The following is a 16,753-nucleotide window of genomic DNA, read 5'->3' on the forward strand; positions in this document are numbered from 1 at the left end:
TGGCGCACGGACTTAGTTGCTCTGTGGAATGTGGGATCTTCCCATACCAGGGATCGAAGCCATGTCCCCTGCATTGGCAGGTGGATTCTTAACCACTGTGCCACCAGGGAAGTCCCACTTCATATTTTCAATGAACATTTACATGACTGTGATCTCAAAGTTAATATCTGGCTAATGACTTTGATATCCTCCCTGCTCTTCTAAAACCTCTCATTGAAGAACTAAGTACAGATTATAAGTCATTAATATCCACACCCCCAACTTAAGTTCCAAATATAAAATTAAAATAGTACCCAGGTAAAAAGGAAAGGGAACTATGGAAAATCTACCCATTCTGTGTTTGATTAAATGGCACACTCATAAGCAGAAAGAATCTAAAGATAACAATCTGAATAAATCCAACACGGAACCTGTGCATAGTGGAACATGAATAAAAAGTAGAAAAAATATATGCTGGAAAATTTATTCCAAATACTGAAGGAATTTTTAGATATAAACTTTTTAGACCCTCAAATAAATTAAACAAGACATAAAAATCTCTTAAAACAAAGATCATGAAGAAATAAAATAACCAAATGAAAAATACAAAGGAATTGATAGACTTAAGGAAAAAAAAACTCAGAAGAAAACCGTAAGACCCTTATAGAAATGAAAACAATTTCAGAAAGAACAAGAATTATAATCAATCTTACAAAAACTGGAGTCACTGACAAGGGATTTAGAAAGTGGGAATCAAATAACAGATGAGATGAAGAAATGCCTCAGGATGAAGCTGTACAACAGGCATAGCAAACAGTAGGTCTAGACTTAAACAAAAGGGATGGAGAGCCACAGGACAGATGTCTCTAAAAAAGAAAATACAGAATACCTGCCTGATATATTTGAATGTGCAGAGAAGAGATTCTTTAGTTCCACTGGAGAGGCTGAGGATGAAGTTAGAATAAATAGATTAAAAAGTCATACAAATGACAAAAAGTGAGGTGTAGTGAGGTTACTGGGAACTATCATTTTCTAATTTATACTTTTCTGTAAAGTGTGATGAGAGGAAAACAAAACAAAAAATGTGAAATATCTGTCAGAATAATTCAGATGAATTTGGTAATGAATGAAAGAGAAAAGATTCGATTCTAGAATAAAATTTCCTAGGATTCTTTCTTTGGAGTAATAACTTATTTTTTAAAATGAGTAGTTTCCTTTGGGATTTTTCTTTTAGTGCATTGCTTGGCATTTCTTTAGGGATTATCACACATCTCCTGATCCAAAATGAAGAAATTGAAAGCTATAATGATTCAGATAGGTATTATATTCAGGTCCAAAAAGGAAAAACTGAATAAAGAAGACTAAATTATAACTAAGTTGGATGGAGTGACAAAAATGTGCCCACGGTATTACACGATCACATTACATTGGAATAAAACTTTATACATTTTACAATGTTAATTTAGAATATTTCTTATAATATGGTATCTTTGAGGTTAAACAGCAATTTACATAACTAGCAAAAAAATCTATTATGAATTTAAAAAAATTTCTATTTCATAAAACCATTTTGCCCAATAATATATACCTGTTTTTCAAGTTTAGTTTGAATGTCTTCTAGCTCTCCATTTCTAAATGTCTCTTGTTGTAACATTTGCTGCTGTTGTTGAAGAGTATGCTGCAGAATAACATTTTGCTCAGTAGTCTCTTGAAGACTGTGATTTTTAATCTTCAGCTCTTTCTGTAAACAATATACCTAACAAATATACACATTTCTCATTATAATGACATATTTCAAATAAAAAGCAATAAAATGTCAATGTTGTCTACCTTATTAGATAATTACCCTCACTTGTCATATGGGACAATTGTATTCACAGCTATAATTTATTATGTGGAAGGGCAGGGCTCATTTTTCTGATGGGGAGGTATGTTAGAAGGGCCTGTTAATAGGGTTGGTTCTTGGATGATGTCTGGGAATGTGGCTTTTGAAATATTCCTTAAGTGATGAGACTGTTTTCCCTGGCTAGGGCACCAAATCATGCTTTCCTTCTAGGAGTTTGGAATTCTGATACTTATGGCTGTTCTTATGTGACCAGCCCCCAACAAAAAACCTTGAACTTTGAGTCATAAGCAGGCTTCCCTGGGCAGAAGTACTGCATAAATGTTGCCGCATTTCACTGCTACAAAAAGGAGCTTATTCTGCGTGACTTCTCCCAGAACAAGGGAGAAAATATAGGAAGCCATGGATTTCTTCACACTCCATTTGATATATCTTTTTCTCTTATTGATAATAAACCATAACCATGAAAACACTGTATAAATGTTAGGTGCTATTTAGTACATTATTGTTGCTATTATTGCCATTGTTTGTAAAATAATATCCCAGCAAGCACTCTTGAATATTCACGCTCCAAAAAACATACAGGAAAACAATACCAACTAAGAAATTGCACTTATTCACTCCAAATATTTAGGACTTGAATATGCTGATCCCCCAAATTGCTTTAAATGAAACCTTTGGAGTTATCTGGGAGAACCTATTAAGAAGGAAAAAAAATGCCCTTTGTCCAAGAAATCCAAATACTAAAAAGTGCCAAATCATTTTAAAATTCTATAAATAATACAGCATAATTTCATATATATTTCATAATATTTGTTACCTGTTCCTAAAGTAAGGGGAAGGTTTACTAAATGATGATATATAAATCTGATTTTAAAAGATGCAACCATTTAGGGCTTCCCTGGTGCACAGTGATTGAGGGTCTGCCTGCCAATGTCAGGGACGCGGGTTCGTGCCCTGGTCCAGGAGGATCCCACATGCCGTGGAGCAGCTTGGCCCATGAGCCATGGCCGCTAAGCCTGCACGTCCGGAGCCTGTGCTCCGCAATGGGAGAGGCCACAACAGTCAGAGTCCCGCGTACCGCAAAAAAAAAAAAAAAAGATGCAACCATTTAAAATCACAGTTTAGGGAGTTCAGTGGTGGCCTAGTGGCCCAGGTTCAATCCCTGGCTGGGGAACTGAGATCCTGCAAGCCACATGGCATGGCCAAAAAAAAAAAAAAAATCATAATTTAAAGGACAGTGACAAATAAATTTTACAAAATAAAGTGAAAAAAAAATCCCACATTTCATTAATATGAAAAACACTCAGGCAAATAGAAAAGTGAAAAGTATTAGAGAGTATTAGTATTAGAGTGAATTGTAAGTAAATCTTCTTCAAAAGATTTCTTATTGTTGCTTATGTAATAACTTTTTAAAATGAAGGAAAATAAACCCATCCCTTTAAAGCAAACAATCTTTCTAATAAATATCAACCCAGAAGAAAGTAATTTTAAACTCCTAAGAAACAGTGAAGAAGAATCCTGACTTGGTTTTTTCTAATTATACAGCAGTGGAATATTCAGCAGCATCATGAAAGGCTTAGGGGCCAAATAGCCTTTATTATGATAAGAAGCTCTTAAATTTCAAACTTCTTCATTATATGATGACACTGTAAACTTAGAGAACCTTACATATAAGAGGCAACTATCCAATTTCTAATATTATTATAATTCTTTTTAATGCTAATCTATTTTACTTAATGTTGTCTGTATGAAAATAATTTATTTAGTGTAAATAGGTATCAGTGACACCTGTTTTGTTTTTCCTGCTAGCTCCTGAGAAAACTACAGATCACAGCTCTGCTGTAGTTTACTTTATATAGAACGGACTTGCCTATAAGTTTATATACGGACTTGCCTATAAGTTTATATATATATTCTTTGTTTACTGGAACATGCTGTCTTATACTTACTTTCCTAATCAAAAAAAAAAAATGGACAAAGTATTAAAATAAGACAAACTATTAGAAAAAAGATAAAGCCTAACCAAAACACTAAGAAAGTCATACCACATAAGAACAATTAAAAAATTTATTTTAGTAATCTAGTCACTAGCAAAATAATTTCCATTAAAAATACTGAAGTATCTAACATATTAGTTGTATCACAAATATTAATTCACAAAAATTAACCTACATCTATCTAATTTATACTGGCATTTCACTCTACTACCCTTTAACTTCCACTTGACTTTAAAAGTAAATATAAGACAAATAGTTTTGACATTATATTCTCTACTAAGTTATTATCATATTCAGAGAATAAACTTTTCCTAAAGAATTCATTATTTTATAATTAAAGTCAAGAAGAAAGTAGAATTTACATTATAATATCTACTTTACAATTAGCTTTATCTAATATTAATGTATATCCAAAAACGCTCTCATGATTATTACTAAAAAATAAAATATAACCCAGAAAAGTTACTGACACAATGCCAACTTTGCAAAATTTAAGTCCATCAATTTGAATAAAGGCATTTATCAATAAAATGACTGATCGTGCTGAATAAATGCTTTACGCAGAAAATGTTTTGGCTTATTCACATCTATTTTGTGTTTATTTTCTTCTATCATGTTGACAATGTAATTCTGCATGAACACATACATTATCACTTTTTAAAGCATTTTAATACAAATTAAAATATTTTCAAAATAATTCAGGACCCCCAAGTCACTAATATTTTCATCATAAATTTATTTATTTCAACATATGGAAAAGAATATTTGCCTGAGGCAAAAACTCAGGGGCATATTTATTAGCTTTGTGTGGTGGATTATCAACATGTAGTTCTTTCAGCTGGCTTTCTATCTATATGCTCTGGGGCCATTTAATTATTCAGCTAGTATGTGATTCGGGACTGCCTACTGATTTGGTAAAATATCTTTATAACATCACGTATTACTAACAGAATGGATGCACTATGAATTAAATCATATTTTCTAAAACCTAGCTACATATGATGAAAATCTCATAACTCTGCTGTTATAAGATATTAATTCTATTAACCAGTGTTAGAAAGAGTTTTCTCTGTAAGATATTATAATTTGCTCTAAAGACAAATAAGCCAAAACTAAATAAGTGTATGGATTGGTACCTAAAAAAAAAAAGGTAAAGAGTAATTGGTAATTTTTCTCCATGTTTCTTATCAACACACAAGAAGAAGTGAAAGATGATCTTTTAAGTAAGTAAGCCAATGCACATGCAGTTGAGCTAATAATTCATCAGCAATAAAAGGGCTGCAAATCTTTCTAATTTACTTACTTACTTTTTCTCTAGTATTGTTGTACAAACATGACTACCATTTCTGATTTCTAATTCAGTTCCAGCCTAGGTTTATACTTCCTGCTATTCTGAAAAAAGTTCTAAGTTCATTTTGGGTAAATGCCTCTTATTCACCCAAGTCTCTGATGCTATTTCTAAGAATACAAATTCTAAAACTCAACAAACTCTCTGATTACAAACACTGCCTGTCTCCAGATTCCATCTCTGCCAAATCCATTTATGCTGGAGTGCAGTGAGGGCTATAGATTTTAAATGCCTAAATAGGGACTTTCCTGGCAGTCCAGTGGTTAAGACTCTGAGCTCCCACTGCAGGCGGCATCGGTTTGATCCCTGGTCAGGGAATTAAGATCCCGCATGCTGCAGGGTGCGGCCAAAAAATAAGTAAATAAAAATGCCTAAATAATGGTTTAAAGAAGATCCCGCTGGAAAAAAAAAATCACACTCCTATTCTAAAAAGTATAAGTATCTATAGTTTAGGTGGTTTAATTTCCATATATTGGAATACAGAAATATATGCCCACCTGTGAAAGATGCTATAAAAACCTTCATGAGGGGAAGTAGAAGGAAGAAGACAGGTCCATATAAAATACAAAGTTTTTGTTTTAACCTCTGAAGTTATATAATTATGTGATGCTTTTTTTTTTTTTTTTTTTTTTGTGGTACGCGGGCCTCTCACCGTTGTGGCCTCTCCCGTTGCGGAGCACAGGCTCCGGACGCGCAGGCTCAGCGGCCATGGTTCACGGGCCTGGCCGCTCCGCGGCATGTGGGATCGTCCCAGACCAGGGCATGAACCCATGTCCCCTGCATCGGCAGGGGGACTCTCAACCACTGCGCCACCAGGGAAGCCCTGTGATGCATCTTTGATGAAGATTTGTTCACTATTTTTTTTTTTTAAAGAAACGTTTTTGGTTTTTTTTTTAAATTTTATTTATTTTTTATCTTTGGTTGTGTTGGGTCTTTGTTGCTGTGCCCAGGCTTTCTCTAGTTCCAGCGAGCGAGGGCTACTCTTCGTTGCGGTGCACAAGCTTCTCATCGCGGTGGCTTCTCCTGTTGCGGAGCACAGGCTCTAAGTGTGTGGGCTTCAGTAGTTGTCGAACACAGGCTCAGTAGTTGTGATTCGCAGGCTCTAGAGCGCAGGCTCAGTAGTTGTGGTGCATGGGCTTAGCTGCTCTGTGGCATGTGGGATCTTCCTGGACTAGGGCTCGAACCCGTGTCCCCTGCATGGGCAGGCAGATTCTTAACCACTGTGCCACCAGGGAAGTCCGATTTGTTGATTATTTCTAAACATGAAGTGAAGGTTTAAATATATATATTATAAATTCTAACAAAGAAATAAAGGAATTCTTCATTAAGATTATTCCTTTCAGCAAATATTTAGTGACTACCTATTATGTTGAAAGCAAAGTGGTTGACAATGAGCATACAGAGATGAATAAGATAATTCAAGAAAAGTCTTCTATCTAGTATCTGAGAAACTCTTCTCAATAAAGAAAGTTGAATTTATAAACCTAATTCTCAATCCTTCAAATAGAGGAAGAAAAAACAAAATGGAAAAATTTTGAAGAATTTTATACCTCTAAATCTAAAACAATATTCCAAGTGTTAATCATTTTATATTAGAATTACTCTGTGATCAACAATAATCTCCTGATTCCCTAAAAATAGGTAATAGAATTAGAATTTTAAGGTGTCATATTTTGTGTTTTATATGTCATATGATGTTTGTTTCTTAAAGTATATAAAATTGGGGACTTCCCTGGTGGCACAGTGGTTGGGAATCCGCCTGTGAATTCAGGGGACATGGGTTCGATCCCTGGTCTGGGAAGATCCCACATGCCACAGAGCAGCTAAGCCCGTGCACCACAACTACTGAGCCTGCACTCTGGAGACCGTGCACCACATCTACTGAGGCCGCATGCCACAACTGCTGAAGCCTGCACACCTAGAGCCCATGCTCTGCAACAAGAGAAGCCACTGCAATGAGAAGCCCGTGCACTGCAATGAAGAGTAGCCCCCACTCTCCTCAACTAGAGAAAGTCCATAAGCAGCAACGAAGACCCAACACAGCCATAAATAAATAAATAAATTTATTTTTTTAAAAAAGAATATAAAATTGGAGTTTACGTTTTACTGGAAAATTTTTTTTTATATCAGCTATATAAAAATGTACTTTTAAAGTATCTTGAAAATAAACAATATCTCAAAAAGAAATCACTTGAAAAATATGCTAAATTTAAAGGAAATGTTAATTTACTTCTTCAGATTTCTTCTTTAGCTGTTTTTCAAACTTTTCTTTATTTCCTTCCAATTGGTTCAAATGCAAAGCAAGTTCTTCCTTACAAATTTCCAATGCTGAATCTAGTTGTCTGACCTAAGCAGAAAAAAAGCAAAAAAGGAAAATCAACCAGTACTAATGAGTGCTTATTATATGCTCAATATTTTACAGCGTTATCTCCTAATGTTACCTCACTGCTTCAACCAGTGAATATACAGTCCAACTTAGGATATAAAATGCTATTAAAGAAGAGATTTATTTAGAAAACTAATTATTACTGCAAACTAGGAAACCAAAGAGGAAACCAGTGCCTGGAGTCCTGAAGAATAAATGGACATGAACAAGTGAAGAAGGGCATTCTAGGAAGAGGGGAGTACATTCAGAGACAAGGCACTGTGAAAAGGAATGGTAAGAAGTTGGCAGGAGCTTAGGGTACCAAAACCATGAATTTGTAAGAGATGGGTACTGGAAGGGTGGGATTAGCAAGATAGACTGGGGCCAATTGTCAAGGACCTGCAGGCCAGACACCCTGAAACATTTACCTAAAAAGGTAAGCAGTATTTAAACCTATTCCTTAAGTTCCCTTGATCAAGAAAAATAATAAAGTGAGTACAAACTGGAGTATTGTGTTAAAAATGCTATAGTGCGAATATTCTGAATACGCTGAAGTCACTAAGAAAATGAAATGTTTTTGTCGGCTAATGAAAAACAAACTTAGGTAAGACGGAGAAGGCTGCTTTTGCTCTGAATCAGTGAAAACATTTCCAGAAAGGCAGCAATGTAACTTGGTTCAAGTGTTCATAAAGCTGCAAATGCTTCACGCTACCTCAACATTAAAGAGCGAATGAGCAAAGAGCAACTCAAATTCAGTAAAATTTTTCAGAATTTGCACACATGCTCCACATCCCATCTGTTAATAAGATTCATTCTTGTCTTGTTCCTTTCTTTTCCTTATTGTATTTCTGAGCTTCTCGGGAGTATTTTTTTCTTTCCTCAACGCTAATAGCATTCTAGTAAGTAGTCATGAAAGTGTGAAAGAAATTTCAACAAGATAAGGAGAAAAAGAAAAATGTTCCCTCTTCCAGATACTATTCTACATCATGAAATTATCTTTGCAACTCTTATTTCTAAAAAGAGACACAACTGAAAGACACAGTTTTCAAAGCCCGTCCCTATAGCCTGTGAATATAACCATTAACAGTTAAAAAGCTTATAATTTTGATTAATTATCTTTGTTAATAAACTGTTACCCTAATAATAATTTTTAAAGTCTTTTATGAGAGGTATAAATATTTACAGGTTTTCTTTATTAAGCATGAGAATAAGCATTGGTACTTGTATCATCTTCCACACACAGAAAAAAAAAAATCTATGACCGTCAGAACATCACATGTGATAAAAATTAACAACGTAAAAACTCAATCAGGCAAGATTCATCACTAGATGTTAAAACCATTGGTCATTAGTTTGTTGAGGGACAGGTCTTTGAACATGGCCTCAAAGAATCACCCTATGTATTGCTTATTAATTATAAAGGAAAAATTATGCCCTTAAAATAGGGAGATCTGGCAGTAACCACCTTAAATAATAGGTGTCAAGATAGGCAAAGCCAATAATGGGGTGATGTGAAATTATGTGCCTCCTGATGTGAAGCAGTGGGAAGGACACTGTATAACCCACAGTATAATCCACAGTTGTGGTGTGTGTGCTATTATGGTTGACCTAGACTTTTCCAAAGATTCAGTGTCGTGAACAATAGGAGACAGTGAGTTTAGGGGAATCTAAAAAGCCAAAAGCAAAACATGAATTATGACTGCATTCTAAATTGGGGAAAGAAAAGGAACAAGCTAAAGTAGTGTTTCTCACAATTTAATGTTCACACAGATCACCTGGACACCTTAATTCAGAACCAGAGCCAGGTCTAGGGTGAGACAAAGGAGGTTTTAGGGCTCAAAGTTTAAGGAGGTACTCACTCTCAGGATCATGCAAATGCCTACCCTTCACTTGTACAACCCGGAGAATAAATGTCTCCTTAAATTGTATGCCAGAGGCACTCCCTTGCTTCACTTTAGTCCCAGCTCTGTTCAGTAGGTCAGATATTCTGCAAGTCAAACAAGTTCCCGGGTGATAGTGATGCTGCTAGACCATGCTTTGAGTAGCAAGATTATTAAGAACATTTTTAAATAATTGGGAAATTTTCAGTATGGACAGTATGTTGAATAGTGTTACTGAATTAATGTTGACTTTCTGTGGTGTATAGAGATGGTGTAATCAGGTAGGAGAAAGTTTCTATACACATGAGACCCAAGTTTAAGTATTAAGGGTGTAAAGTATCATGACATCTGCAACCTTCTCACAGGTGGACTAGCAAAAAGGAAATGTGTGAGTGGCGGTGCGACTGGGTGGGTGCATGTGCAAGAAGGCATGTGCGTGTGTGTGCAGAGAGATGAAGTGAGTATGGTTAGAGTTTAAAAGACAGTAAATCTAAATGAAAGGACACAGCTGTTCTCTGTACTAGTCTTTCATTTTGTAGGTTTGAAAGTTTTCATAATAAAACTTAATTAAAAATAAATTAATTAAAACTAATAAATAATAAAAACCAAAACAGCTACTACTCTGTTGGATTTCTCATTTGAACAAAGAGCTTGAGACTCTAAATCTCATACAAATAAACATCATTCACTGTGTACAAACCACTCATAAATATACATGTATATATATGTACATGAATGAATAGAATCAAAACAAAGACACTGCTCTGCTAAACCAAAGAACCTCCTCGGGGGCATATTCTGGAAGCAACCACATAGGGGCTCTACGCTACCTACTTTCAACAGAAGCACCTAAGCTAGTCTTTTTTATTTTTTTTTCTACTTATAACTTTAACTTTCTTTGGGGAAATAAAACACACACAAAAATCTAGAGTGGAAAATAAAACCAAAGCAAAACAAATAAAATAAACAAATGAAATCACTAATAAGTACATTCTCAATTTTCTATTTAATAGCAGCTAACATAATTGCTTTAATTTATTGGGTTTTTTGTTACCAGTTCATAAACTTCCCATCAGTCTTCCAGCTATCATTATCATACTTCTATAAGTGATATAAGTTTAAACTTATAGATCCTTATAGCTCTCCTGCAGATAGAAAATTTCAAAATTTTTATGCAAAGAACAAACTGAGGCATGCAAAAGGACATGGCCAAAAGTCAAGAAAGAAGGTGGTAATGACATAATCAAGAAAAGAGAAATATACTTCAAACTTCTATTTGATATGTTAGAATCATTTAGGGAATTCCCTGGCAGTCAACTGGTTAGGACTTGGTGCTTTCACTGCTGAGGGCCCAGGTTCCACCCCTGGCAGGGAACTAAGATCCCACAGACCGCACAGTGCATCTCAAAGAAAAAGAAAAAAAAAAAAAAAGAAAAAGAAAGAAAGAAAAGAATCATTTAGTATAGCTTCAATGAAAGCAAATCTACTAAAGGTACCAAAGGAATAAAACCTAACATCATAATTCATTCTTTAGCTGATTTCCTTCCTGTCTCATATCTGATTATTAACAAATGAAAATAACTTACCAGATGACTGGCTAGATGTGTTAGGTAATTTAATGAAAAACAGGAGTTAAGTGGCAAGATGGATTTTTTTTAATGAAATTATATCATGCCTACAACCTTTGTACAATAATGATTTTTTAAATATTAATGATCTTAGAGGTTATTTTTACATGAGGAAATGAACTGACATGGCATTAAATGTTAAAAGTTCTGGAGAATACTATAGGAAAGTTACGGATAAACATATAATTGGGTTTATGAGGGTATACATGGTCACGAAATGGATGAAAAACTGAGTACTAGGCAAAAAGTAAATAACATTGGATTTTTTAAATATCCTTTAATTTAATCCATATATAACAGAATGAAGGTCACAGCATATTTGAAGCTATTTTTAGCACTAAAAATGCAAAGAAGAAAACACTGAATATATGGTAATTACTTAGCAAACTCTGAGTAACTTAGTATGTGTTAAGTATTTTATGTACCTCATTTCATTTAATCCTCAAACCCAACCTCTTCTAGGGCATTGTGATCCCTATTTTACTGATGAAGAAATTAACGTTCAGAGTTTAAATAACCTAGCCAAGGTTACAGTTAATAAGTACACTGAAGCCAGAACTAAAACCTAAGTCAGTTTAGCTTCAAAGCCCATACTTTTAACCATAAGGTTATCCTGGCCACAAAACTGTATTTTACCCAAAAATTCTGGATTTATTCCCTATTTAATCATATAGCAGAACTAGTAAAAAGAAGCAAAACTGTATTGTTTGTAGTTTCATCTCTCTTCACTTCCTTTGTTAATTTTTTTACTGGTAATGTTAGTAAGTAGCTACAGTTTAAAAAACACATTTTTTGTTAAAAAAATCTTTCTTAAGGTATTATAAAAAGAAAAGAAGTTAGATAATCTATAGACTAGATTATCAACTATCAAATAATTAAGATCATAATTCACAATGAAAAATATACTACTTAAAGAAACTAAGTTCATTGACTTAGGTAAAATTTTTACCACTTTATTTTTATGTAAACTTTTTTTTACAATTTATAGAGAAAACTAAAAAGCCACAGGAATGTCTCCATTAAGAAAAAAAATAAAGAAAAAGAAAAAATTTTAAAGTATTAGCATACTAGCCTTGATTGTTTCTTCAGATACCTGGTTCTGTAATGTTTTCAAAGCTTCATCTTTCTTCATATTTTCCTTTTCCATTTCCTGAAAACATACAGATTGGTAGCAAAAATATACGTACGTGTATAAATATTTTAGCATTAGTAACAGGTTGTTAAACAATTGATTTGACTAGAATTAAAGGTATGTTAAAGAAACATAAACTTAAAATATTGGTCAGCTTTTAAACAGCACTTTTATAAAGATGATTTTACCCCTTTGCTTTCCGTCAAGAGTCTGTCTAGTGATTCAAGGTGATGTTGTTTACATATTATATCTTGCTGCAACATGGATATTGTCTTTTCTTGTTCTTTAAATTGTTGTTCTTTTTTCTCTAGTTGAGATTCAAGCTAAACACAGAAACAGGATTTATTAATTTTCATATTAATTTTTTAAAATTTGAAACATTTTAAATACAGTCGACCCTTGAACAAGACAGTTTTAAACTGAGTCCACTTATACATGGATTCTTTTCAATAAATATGTACTAAAGCACTACACCATCAGCGGTTGGCTGAATCCACAGATGGGAACTATGGAAAGGAAGGGTTGACTGTAAAGTTATATGTGGATTTTCAACTGCCCAGGGTTGGCACCCCTAACTCCCAAATTGTTCAAGGGTCAACTGTACACAGAAAAAACGTAACACTCACAATTTAAATTACTACTGAAATTACATAGCTTATTGCATTTTGCCAAATTTCCTTCAGTTTCTCTCCTTTTAGAGAAGAAATGAAATCACAAGTCCATATCTTATCCCTTCCCTCCCTCGCCAATACTATGTTCCCTCCCTCACCAATACTATGTTGAAATTGTTCTATATCATTCTCTGGTGTGTTTCATTCTCATACATGTTTTTTGTGCTTTAACTATATATGTAGACCCATGAACAATATGTAACATAATTTTGTTTTGAAAATTCACACAGACAATATCAACACTTTTGCAAGTTTCAGCAACTTATTTTTTTCACTTAATATTGTTTTAAATATTTATCCATGTATCCATATGTGGATTCATATTTTTATGATAATACAGTATTCCACTGTAACAACAAACTAGTTTGTTCACTCTTCTACTCAGAAACAGTTAGATATTGCTTTTTCACTATTATGATGTTACAATAACATCCTTTGTACATGTCTCTTTATACACATGTATAGGGGTTTCTTTAGAACACACCACCTAGAAGTGGACTTCCTGGTTGTAGGATATGCACATTTCTAACTTCATTAGGTATTTCTCTTCAAAGTGCATCAAAATTTATACTTTCACTAGAAATGTGTAAGTCTCACCCCTTACAACTTCACCACTAATTGACTGGTGTTATCAAATGACCAAAAAACTTTTGTGAAGACAAAACATGAGTAAACTGATATGTTTATATGTATATTTGTGCATATTATATACACAAGTATATAAAAATTATACATATGTGATAATAGCAGCAACAGGTTAACTAGAAAATACTAAAACCAAAGAACTGTGAAATGAAAACACTCAAATGAAAATAAATTACACAGCAGAAATTAAAGGAACAGAAAGAAAAAAGATTGAAGAAAGTGAACAGAACATAAGGGACCTGTTGGACACCATCAAGCACACCAGTATGCACATCATGGAAGTCCCAGAAGGAAGGGAGAAAGAGAGAGACAATATTTGAAGAAATAATGACTGAAAATGTCCCAAATTCGATGAAATAATGATATAAACATCCAAGAACCTCAACAAAATCCAAGTAAGTTGAACTCAAAAAGACCCACAATGAGACACATTATAATCAAACTTTCAAAAGACAATGACAAGAACTTCCCTGGTGGTCTAGTGATTAAGACTCCAAGCTCCCAACACAGGGGGCACGGGTTTGATCCCTGGCCCCCTGGTCGGGGAACTAAGATCCCACATGCCACGTGGCACAGACAAAAAAAAAAGGAATAAGAAAAAGACAATGACAAAGAGAGAATCTTGAAGCAGCAAGAGATAAGCAAATCATCACATATAAGGGATCCTCAATAAGATTACATGCAGATTTCTCATCAGAAACTTTGAGGGTCAGGAGACAGTAGGCTGATAGTCAAAAGAAAAAAAATAACTGTCCATGAAGAATCCTCTATCTGGCAAAACTGTTCTGCAAAAGTGAGGGACGAATTAAGACATTCTCAGGTAAAAGTTGAGGGAGGCTGTGACCATTAGACATGTCCCACTAGAAATACTCAAGGGAATTCTGTAAGGTGAAATGAAAGAACACTAGATAGTAACCTGAAGTCATACGGAGAAATAAAAATCTTCATAAAAATAAATACATGGGCAATTGTAAAACCTAACATTATCGTAACAATGGATTGTAACTTCCACTTTTTGTTTTCTAAATGATTTAAGAGACTAATACAAATAAAGGAAAAAAAAGTTATTAGTCAAAAGTTAGTATTATTGTAACTTTAGTTTGTGACTCCAAATCTTGTTTTCTACAAAAGAGACTAATCCTTTTGAAGGAATTACCAGTTTGTTTTGGGGCACACAATGTACAAAGACGTAAGTTTGTGACAAAGGTGTGGAGATAAAGCTATAAAGGAATAGAGTTTTTGTATGTTATTGAAATTAGAGTGGCATAAATTCAAATTAGAGTGTTATAACTTTAGGATGTTAAATGTAATCCCCATGGTAACCACAAAGAAAATAGCCATAAAATATAGACAAATGGAAATGAATTTTAAAATTTCAGTACAAAAAATCAACTAAATTCAAAAGAAGACAGTAATGTAGGAAAAGAGGGATAAAAAAGCTAGAAGGCATATAGAAAAAGAAAAGCAAGATGACAGAAGTCCCTCGTTATCAGTAATTACTTTAAATGTAAATGGATTAAACTCTCCAAGAGACACAGATTGGTAGAATGGAGAAAAGCACACATCCACCTATATGTTGTCTACAAGAGACTCATTTTATTTTATTTTTTTTGAATTTTATTTATTTTTTTATACAGCAGGTTCTTATTAGTCATTAATTTTATACACATCAGTGTATACATGTCAATCCCAATAGCCCAATTCATCAAACCACCGTCCCCATCCCCCTGCGGCTTTCCCCCCTTGATGTCCATACGTTTGTTCTCTACATTTGTGTCTCACCTTCTGTCCTGGAAACCGGTTCATCTGTACCATTTTTCTAGGTTCCACATACATGCGTTAATATACGATATTTGTTTTTCTCTTTCTGACTTCACTCTGTATGACAGTCTCTAGATCCATCCACGTCTCAACAAATGACCCAATTTCATTCCTTTTTATGGCTGAGTAATATTCCATTGTATACATGTACCACATCTTCTTTATCCATTCGTGTGTGGATGGGCATTTAGGTTGCTTCTGTGACCTGGCTATTGTAAATAGTGCTGCAATGAACATTGGGGTGCATGTGTCTTTTTGAATTATGGTTTTCTCTGGGTATATGCGCAGTAGTGGGATTGCTGGGTCATATGGTAATTCTATTTTTAGTTTTTTAAGGAACCTCCATACTGTTCTCCATAGTGGCTGTATCAATTTACATTCCCACCAACAGTGCAAGAGGGTTCCCTTTTCTCCACACCCTCTCCAGCATTTGTTGTTTGTAGATTTTCTGATGATGCCCATTCTAAATGGTGTGAGGTGATACCTCATTGTAGTTTTGATTTACATTTCTCTAATAATTAGTGATGTTGAGTAGCTTTTCATGTGCTTCTTGGCCATCTGTATGTCTTTTTTGGAGAAATGTCTATTTAGGTCTTCTGCGCATTTTTGGATTGGGTTGTTGCTTTCTTTAATGTTGAGCTGCATGAGCTGTTTATATATTTTGGAGATTCACCTTTTTTTTTTTTTTTTTTTTTTGCGGTATGTGGGCCTCTCACTGTTGTGGCCTCTCCTGTTGTGGAGCACAGGCTCTGGACGTGCAGGCTCAGCAGCCATGGCTCATGGGCCTAGCCGCTCCGCGGCATGTGGGATCTTCCCGGGCCGGGGCACGAACCCGTGTCCCCTGCATCGGCAGGCGGACTCTCAACCACTGCGCCACCAGGGAAGCCCTGGAGATTAATCCTTTGTCCGTTGATTCGTTTGCAAATATTTTCTCCCATTCTGAGGGTTGTCTTTTCGTCTTGTTTATGGTTTCCTTTGGTGTGAAAAAGCTTTTAAGTTTCATTAGGTCCCATTTGTTTATTTTTGTTTTTATTTCCATTACTCTAGGAGGTGGATCAAAAAGGATCTTGCTGTGATTTATGTCAAAGAGTGTTCTTCCTATGTTTTCCTCTAAGAGTTTCATAGTGTCCAGTCTTACATTTAGGTCTCGAATCCATTTTGAGTTTATTTTTGTGTATGGTGTTAGGGAGTGTTCTAATTTCATTCTTTTACATGTAGCTGTCCAGTTTTCCCAGCACCACTTATTGAAGAGACTGTCTTTCCTCCATTGTGTATCCTTGCCTCCTTTGTCATAGATTAGTTGACCACAGGTACGCAGGTTTACCTCTGGGATTTCTATCTTGTTCCACTGATCTATGTTTCTGTTTTTGTGCCAATACCATATTGTCTTGATTACTGTAGCTTTGTAGTATAGTCTGAAGTCAGGGAGTCTGATTCCTCC

General features: G+C 34.7%; 1 protein-coding gene across 16 annotated transcripts in view; it reads right to left on the bottom strand.

The window, feature by feature from the left end:
• The window catches only part of CCDC18 (coiled-coil domain containing 18), a 126,492-nt gene that overhangs the window by 58,421 nt on the left and 51,318 nt on the right, over positions 1–16,753 (bottom strand). For 14 of the 16 annotated variants that reach the window (XR_004528209.2, XR_012334511.1, XR_004528208.2 and 11 more), the window contains 4 exons: positions 12,364–12,498; positions 12,116–12,193; positions 7,401–7,517; positions 1,568–1,735 (listed from right to left, as the gene is read on the bottom strand). Coding sequence is in view for 13 of the 16 variants with exons in the window: in XM_033863408.2 (XP_033719299.1) it covers positions 1,568–1,735; positions 7,401–7,517; positions 12,116–12,193; positions 12,364–12,498 (498 nt within the window). In the remaining 3 variants the exon portion in view is untranslated. The remainder of the gene's footprint in view (positions 1–1,567; positions 1,736–7,400; positions 7,518–12,115; positions 12,194–12,363; positions 12,499–16,753) is intronic. The other 2 variants (XM_033863431.2, XM_073810866.1) reach the window with 2 other exon arrangements.

This window comes from Tursiops truncatus, chromosome 1 (assembly GCF_011762595.2).
Source record: "Tursiops truncatus isolate mTurTru1 chromosome 1, mTurTru1.mat.Y, whole genome shotgun sequence".
Classification (NCBI taxonomy): domain Eukaryota; kingdom Metazoa; phylum Chordata; class Mammalia; order Artiodactyla; family Delphinidae; genus Tursiops; species Tursiops truncatus.